Source organism: Globicephala melas, chromosome 1, assembly GCF_963455315.2.
Source record: "Globicephala melas chromosome 1, mGloMel1.2, whole genome shotgun sequence".
Classification (NCBI taxonomy): domain Eukaryota; kingdom Metazoa; phylum Chordata; class Mammalia; order Artiodactyla; family Delphinidae; genus Globicephala; species Globicephala melas.
The window spans coordinates 82,898,471-82,906,869 of NC_083314.1; the positions used below are offsets into that span (position 1 = coordinate 82,898,471).

Sequence of the window (8,399 nt, forward strand, 5' to 3'; positions counted from 1 at the left end):
CGTAGTAAGTGCTTAGTCAATCCTAGGTTCCCCTTCCCGACACTTCTGCCCACCCCAGTCCCGAGCTACTTTTCTAAATAGGAGATGGTGATTGGGCGGGGTGGGGAATAAAAAGGGATGCAATCACGTAAACCACAACTTCCTCCAGATTAGTCATTAAAACGTTTATTACGTTCATTGAGCTGTGTGAAGGAATATGAACTTTTAAAAGAAAAGAAAGGCTTTTGCATTTAACAAAGGAAATGGAACTAACAGGCAAAACTCTAAGTTAAAAGAAGCCCGAATAGCTCAGAATCGGCAACTGAGACGGTGGCACAGCAGCTGCAGCAAATCACCTTGTCTGGCCGTCCCCTGGAGGGAGGGTAGGGCAGAAAGCTTCCCGTTGGGCCAGTGACAGGGAAAGGTTTCTGGTGGAGGGAGGAAGACAGTAACATGATCATCTTATAAAACGGAAGCAGGAGGACCCGGGCTTGTGTCTGTGTTGTTTGCCGTATGAAGCCGGAAGGGGAGAGCGTGACAGACATCTCCTAACTATACCCACATCCACATCGTTGTCACCCCCCAGATCAGTGAGTCTTTGTTTTCAGGGTCTCCTTGTGCTGCTTCACCAGGGAGCCGACCCACTCCTTGGTTTTCTGCTTGGCTTCCTCCCAGGTGAAGAGGGGCTCATACCCCAGCTCTCGCTGAGCTTTCTTATAGGAGAAGGTGAACACACTGTTTGACAGGGTTACCAGGTGGCAGTTGAAGGGGGGTCGATATTTGTAAATTGGACTGAGCAAGAAGCTCACTATCTCCAGCAGGAAGGCAAGCCAATACTTCAGAGAAACGGGGAGGCTCATCCCGGAATCCAGGCAGAGGCCCCATTCTTTGCCCAAAGTGTAATTGAGGTCGTCATAGCTTTGGTGAGGTGTGCCGTCTGAGATGTAGTAGAACTGTCCTTGGATGCTTGGGGCCTTCTGGGGGTCCCGCAGGGCCCTCGAGGCCAGAATGTGGGCCCAGGCCACGTTGCCAACATAGACTGGGTTGACTCTGGAGAACTTGCAGTGATGGGACAGGATTCCATTGTTCTTCAGGGCACTGTCCACGTGGGCCAAAAGTAATGGGCTCCCCTCCCCATAGATGTACATGGGCCTTAAGGCACAAGTGTACAAGGTGCCGCCGTTTTTAAGAGCCCACCCATTAGCTCCCAGCACAGCCTTCTCGGCAAGCTTTTTGCTGTATGGGTATGGAGAGGACCATGCCGTTTCAAGATGCTCTTCTTCGTGGCCGTCCTGGATGATCTCCCTGTAGGAGTTGGGCCCAGCCACCTCTATGGTGCTGGTATGGATGAAGACGGGCACACTGGCCTGGACACAGGTCTCCAACAGGAGCTGGGTACCTGCCCACGGGGAGCACACCGTCAGTGTCGGGAAAATAGTCCAGAGCCAGCCGTGCCATGGACCGTGTCTGCCCCTAGCCCTCAGGGAGGGGGCTATTGCACATGAGGAGTGCATTCCTGTGTGTCTCTGGCTGAGATCAGCTTATGCCAAAGCCACAGGACGAAAGCAGAAATGCAAAGAGGCCAAGATTCGGAATCTGGAGATCCAGCATTTCTAGGCTTTTGGATTTCATGGACCAGGGTACGTACTTCTAATTTCAGAAAAGGACAACGAGTTGCCGCTTTATATTTCGCGGAGTAAAGAGATTTTAAAATGATCATTTATCATCTCTACCACCTCATTAAAGATAGGCTATTTTAACTTAAAAAATTAGGAGGTCATACTCTTAGAATAAGGACAGCTCTGGTTCTTAGGCAAAAGAGGACAGCTGAAGGATTCACATCACACACACACACACACACACACACACACACACAGAGTTGTATATAGGTAATATACACTCTTAAGTACACATTGAATTGTTCGTATTTTTCTCCTTTTTTTTTTTTGAAGACCAGTAAAAACTTGTCACAAGGACTTTTTTTTGAGTCACTGAGCAAATGATTGGTGGGCTCTGGGGAGAAGCTGGAGATCCAGACTCTGTTTCTGATTGTGTGTTTCCTACAAAGGCCACCGCTAATTGTGGCTGTGGCTTGTTTCAACAGGTATGAAAAGTCGGGGTGGCAAAGCTTCCTTTTGCTTAGCTTTCTGGAGCTAGCACTGGCCTTGTGTGTCGAGCCGGAGGACGAAGCAGAAAGGAGTGCACCCTCTGCTGGTAATATCTATCATGGGAGGATCTTGCAGAATCCCTTTATCTGGGTAGAATTTTAGCTCATGGAGGTCACCCAGAGCGCCTTCCTTACAAGAAGGAAGCAATCTCCTGGGCAAAGCATCATTTTTGGGTGGTATTTTAAAAAATCCTTTTTAAGGTCTTTGTGCAATTTGCTTTTCAGGAGAGACAGCCTCCTTTTTAAAAAATTAAATCTAGAAGCAGAGAAAATTCGGAGCTAATTTACCTGCAGAGGGAGAAATGGCCATGATTGTGAAGTATTTTCTAAACCTGTCAGTGATGCTAGTTTTAGTCAATGGAGGCCTCTAACACTTCTCAGGGATTTCAAATCCCCTGTTGTTGGGAGCCGTGGAGAGTAGAAATTATGAGAGGGGGGCCGAAAACTCAAGACTGGTTAATCTTAGCACCCTCCTGGCAATATAGGGGTGACCGGGGGTGTGGCTAAGTTGAAACTAGAAATGGTCTTTTTTGAAACAGTGCAATTTTAGGCTGGAGATGCAAAAGCAATGAGTTGCTTTAGAAAAGGAGTCTCTGAGTAAACTAACTCTGGCGGGCAGGGCGTGGAAGGCAGATGTTCTGGGGTGCTGTGGTCCTAGAGAGATTGGCCTCCAGGGGTCAGAGGGAGGATACTACACAGCAAGCTAATAAGGGATTTAAGCTAATCCCTTGAGTGACTGTGTCTAGATTTAAAGTAAACTGGAAAGCCACAGTTCAGAGAGGGCCACCAAGCCCTTATGGGATGAGGATCTAAAGAGGGTGTACTTTGGGCACCTGGCTAGGAGCTACTCTTCAATAATAGATCTGGTAGTGAGCTGAAGAGATGGTATTATGGATAATGGGAAATTATTCTTATTAAGAAAATATTACAGGAAGACAAGTGCTGGCTAATTCTGTACTGCCAGACCACTGTGAACCAGCTTTGCCAGTTCTCTCATGGGGAATCCTTCTGGGGGTGGCATTCTCTTTACCCTTATTATCCTTCCTTTGCAGGAAGTCCTGCCCGAAGGAAACCAGCCCAGAGTTGTGGCCCGTCACTCCTAACTGACTTGGGGGTACCTCATACCACAGAGCTCTTAGTTCTTGGCTGTATGGTGACCCTCAACTTAGAGCCACACAGAAAAGCTAGCATGATGACCAAGGAAGAATTTGTAAGGTCTGGGTCCAGCCCAGTGGAGACAGGAGGTGGTTGGATAGCAACAGTTTGAGGTTGGAGCTGAGTCAACACTTGATTGGACCAGCAGAAGGGTTTTCGTGGCCTTTGGACTCACACAGGCGTGGGTTTAAATTCTAGCCCTTTCACTCCTCCCCAGAGGGCCTTGGACAAGTCCCTTAGCCTGTCTCAGCCCTAGTTTCCTCATCAGAAATACGGAGGATGATGGCCTTGAGTCTCTGTTGGTGGTGATGAGGAAAAATACTTGGTGCCCACCCAGCAGGTGTCTACCAGCCTCCTCTTCACTTATCCCACCTTCTGACCCTCGCTTGCCCACTTCCCTTCAGCTCCTCCCCAGGATCCTGTACCTCTCACATTGACATTCATGATGGTCTCTCGCTGAACGGCGTTCATGACGTCGATGACAGAGGCGGTGTGGATGACCACCGAGGCACCCTGGCAGGCTTCCTTCAGGCACTGCTCATCCAGGATGTCTCCTTCCAGCAAGGTCAGCCTGATCTTGCTCTGGAGCTCTGTGTGAACAGGAGTCAGGTCACTGGAAGGCTTTCTGGATCTGGAAGATTCCTGGTAACCCAGGTCTTTAAGGACAGGTAGATTGGGGGGAATGAGGAGTGGGGAGGGGTGAACATCCCATGGAAGGACCAATTAAACAAGGCCACAGAAATCAGAATGTGTAGCATTTCTTGGGAAAGAGCAAACATCTCTTTCCGTCCCATCTCATTCTAAAAAAGAGAGTTTGAGCAGTGAGGGGTCAAGAGTGCCTGGAACACAAAATTGTTAAAGAGACTCATGGGGAGTTTATAAAATTCATTAAGGAGAGAATTTGCATTTAATTCGGTAGGGAATGGGGAATCCAGTATAGGTTTGGAATTAAAGGAGAAATGTAAACAGTTGTGCTGTAAGAAGCGAACCCTGGCTGCAGTATTATAACGTGGATCAGTCTAGTGGATATAAGAGAAAGCAAGGTGATTGAGGGATTAATTACACCGTCTGAACCACAGTTCACATGGGGAAGACTGGAACCGGGGATCCAGGAGTGGGAGACGAGAAGGGGAGAGGTACAAAAGGTTCAACTTTCAGACCTTACCTTGCCAGGTCCTGGTTCTTACTGGTGATGGGCTGGGAGGAAGAGTCAAAGGCAGCCTGAGTTTTTCCCACTTGAGTGATCAGAAGGATAGTGGCGCTTATTAACAGGAATTTAGGGTGGGCCCGAAGGATGGATTTAACTGAAAGAGCTCTTATTAGATATCATCAAAAGCATATATCAATGCTGAAAATGAGCCAGCCACCGAGGGACTAACATTCCGGCCATCTAGCCAAGGGTTGCAGAGACAACATCAGGGTCTCTGGCTCCTCTGAAGCCCGCGGGAAGTGGAGCTACTGTGCACTACTGGTAACATCATCACCTCAGATGAGCCCACGACATAAACGCCACGCTACATACAGTTTGGATAAATACCCCGCACTTATTTTGTGCTTTTTATTTTGCACACGACCTTCAGCTTTCTGATTTCCTTTCACAGCTGTCTCATGAGATAGAGATTCTGATTTCCACTTTACAGGCGAGGAAACCGAGGCTCAGAGAGGGTGTGGTAACATCCAAGTCACACTTCTAATGAAGACTCTAGCCTGCCCCCCGCCCCGCCTCCCGCCCCCCCCCCCCACCCCGCCCAGGCTTCAAGCCTTGCTTGCAGGACGTCAATTTAAATGAAATTGGCAATGGACGGCAGAGAACAGTGAGAGAGAAATTCAGAGTGAAAAATTCAGGGCTGCAGAATTTCCTCCTTGGGTTACAACTTGGAAGAACCTTAAGCCTGCTCTCCTTAAGCCTCTGCAAAATTAGCTCCGCCCCAATGCTTCCACTCCAAAAAGGCCACGAAGTGAGAGAAAGGCAGAGGAATTAGCCGCAGAGTGGAATTTTCTGATTGTGTCCCCACGTCTGCCCTGCCCCTCCCTTACTCTGCCTCTCTTTCAAGGCTAACTTCAGCAGACCGGCTCAAAGGAATTGCTATGCCCTGAAGCCCAAGGCCAAGGGAAGAAAGACCTCTTACCCATTAGTATGCAGGGCCGCAGAGAGAACAGCAGAGGGCGCTGTGTATGCCTCGGCGGTGGAGCCCTAGCTTCCTCCTCCAAGGCTCTGTGGGACTTGGCCAGTGTTTTGCATAGACTGAATATGCAGTTGCTTACGTGGTGTGAACTGGATTGGAGGGAGGCCCAGAGAGAAGCTACTAGACAAACTAGTGATTAAGAGTACAGACGCTGCAGCCAGACCGCCTGGGTTCAAATCCAGCTTTGCCATTTTCCAGGTGGGGGACCTTGAACAAGTTAATTAACCTCTGCAACGTCTGCATATTTGTGTCCCCTCAAATCCATTTGTTGAAATCCTAATGCCAATGTGATGGTGTTAGGAGTTGGGGGGATCTCTGGGTGGTGATTAGGTCATGAGGGTAGAGCCCTCACGAATGGGATTAGTGTTCTTATAGAAGAGACCCCAGAGACATCCCTCGCCCCTTCCACCATGTGAGAAGGTGTAGGCTATGAACCCTGGAAGAGAGCTCTCACCAGGACTTGACCCTGCCTTGATTTTGGACTTCCAGACTCCAGAACTGTGAGCAGTACATTTCTGATTATTAGCTACCCAGCCTGTGGTATTTTGTTGCAGCAGCCTGAATGGACTGGATTCTTCTGTGCTTGTATTCTCATCTTTAAAGAAAGGAGGACACTGTTACCCATCCCAGAGGATTGCGATGAGGAACAGATGCGTTGACACACGTGAAACACTTAGCGCAGTGCCTGGCACAGAAAGAACACCGTGAGCGGTCTCTGTTATTATCCTGACAGAGGCCCCTGCCCCACCCATGACAGCGCATGACGTATTCACACTGGGGAGATGTTCCTCTTAGGTTGAGCATCGCCCTCTCTGGGCATAAGTTGTCAGACTGCCAATGTTGCTGAGATGTAGGGATTACAAACGGTTGATGTTGATCAGTTGTGAATTTAAAAAAAAAATCAGAGATGCTGTTGAAGCAGAGGATAGAGGAAATAGGATGTTTGCAGAGGTCAGGGGAGAGGAAAGGAGAACAGAGCGATGGGCAGGGTCCAGGAGAGCGGGCTGGGGAGGGGGGGGGCTTTGTGTGGGGAGAGGGGTCCTCTGGGCAGCCAGGGCCTGCATGTAGACGGCCAGTCCACTGGGGCTGGGGAGGAGGACAGCGAATTGGTTTGGGGGCGCATAAGGGGGAAATGGCAGAAACTGAAGATTCACTTTGCCAAGAGTCAGCCCTAGGGCCGTGTGATTGGAGTTCTAGTCTAAGCTCTGCTACCCATTAATCCGGGTAGCAAGTCACTTTACCTTTGTGGACCTCAATTTCCTCATTGTCCGGAAGGGTGTTACCCCTCTCCTACCTTCCTTACAGGGTTATTTTGAGGATCTGGGGGGCAAAACAGGTTGGAAAATACACTATACATCAAGCTTTTGCATTGGCACCATGGGCAGCAATCTGGAAAGAGAGACGTGAGGTACTACAGCAGATTCTGCAGTCACTTCCTTGTGGTGATGAGAAGAGAGGCGAATGATAAAAAGAGATGTATGGGGAATCCACGCGAGGTGTGTCTGCACTCATGCTGCCTCTTGTTAGGTTTCTGGCTCCCTTGCTGCAAGCCTGTGCACCTTCTGCACTCCCCTCTCTCCTGCTCCGTCTCTAATTCTCTCTTTCTCTCTCTCTCTCTCTCACACACACACACACACTCACACACACTCGCTTCACCTTCTCTTCCTTCTATTTCACCTTCACTGGAGATGCTCAGTGAAGCCACAGAAAGACCAGAGCAATCAAGAGGGGCGGGGACCCGCTGGTGGGGTCTCCAGGTTAATGGCACTAGCTCGCCCTTTGCAGATGGTACATAGCAAGTGACAAGTCAAAAATCATCAGAACATTGAAGACTTGTTGACAAGGGAGAAAACTGAAACATGACTTTCTGGATGAGAAGAACAGAGGCTGAAGTGGCTGGTCTACAGCCACCCTCTCTAATCCTGGGTCAGGACCAGAATCATCTCCTGACACCATCTGTGATTACACTGTGGTATTACTCCATCTGTAATCTCCTTTCTGATAACATGGGATTAGCCTTGATTTGACTACAACTTTCCTTAAATTGCTAGACAAGAACCCCCTCCCCACACCTATGCAGGGTTTAAAATGCAGCTACACACCCACGACTCAAGTTCACTTACTAGAAAATTCCTCCCGAACTTCTGGTCTGAAGACTTTGTCCAGCACCCGGATCTCCTGCAGCTCCTTCTCCTCTACCAACAAATGGACGATCCTCTGACCCAGAAACCCTCCTCCACCTGTCACAAGGCAGCTCCACCCTGCCATGGCCAAACCTGGGCACCGAGAAACACTTGCCAGGAACCAGAAAACCCTGGGGAGCAGTTTGGATGAGAGGTTGACACAGGAGAGAGCCTAAAAGAAATGTCAAGTGATTACATGCTCATAAAAACCCACTGTGTTCCTTCTACTCCAGTTTTGCAAAAATCCCATGCACCCCCTCCCAGGAGTAGCTGAAAGAAAATGAAAAAGCTCTAACCTGTTAGATTGTTGCAAGCCAGATGAGAGAGCGGGGTTCTGGTCTCCTTATCTCCCAAAGACAGGACTGGAGGGAGCTTTATGTGCTGTTGCCTCTGACTCAGCCCACTTCACCTTGAACTCTTACTCCATACTCATTGCTCACCCCTGGTCACTTCATCAAAAAGTGGTGAGCTTTTAACTTGTATCTCTCATTCCTCCAAAGCACAAGAAGAGAAAGCAAGCTTCAAGGCCACAGTGTGATAAAGATTCTTGGTTCTGCCCTCAACAGGACTCGTGGAGGTCAGTGTCCACTGTCTGGGATCCACAGTCTGTAAACTTAAACTAGACCGGGAGAAATCTCCCAGCACAGTGTGAATTGCTGCCTTGTGCAGTAAATACATCTGGGCGGGGCGGGGCGGGGCGGGGCGGTGGAGGGTGCCTTCACTACGGAA

General features: G+C 49.1%; 1 protein-coding gene across 1 annotated transcript; it reads right to left on the reverse strand.

Annotated features, from left to right (window-relative positions):
- Positions 1–566: 566 nt before the first annotated feature.
- LOC115859956 (3 beta-hydroxysteroid dehydrogenase/Delta 5-->4-isomerase) lies at positions 567–8,128 on the reverse strand. Its single transcript, XM_030869357.2, has 4 exons — positions 7,967–8,128; positions 7,611–7,842; positions 3,727–3,891; positions 567–1,378 (listed from the first exon to the last, which is right to left on the reverse strand). The coding sequence occupies exons 2-4, from the start codon at positions 7,753–7,755 to the stop codon at positions 567–569; spliced, it is 1,122 nt and encodes a 373-aa protein (XP_030725217.1). The 5' UTR covers positions 7,756–7,842; positions 7,967–8,128.
- Between the last annotated feature and the right edge of the window lie 271 nt (positions 8,129–8,399).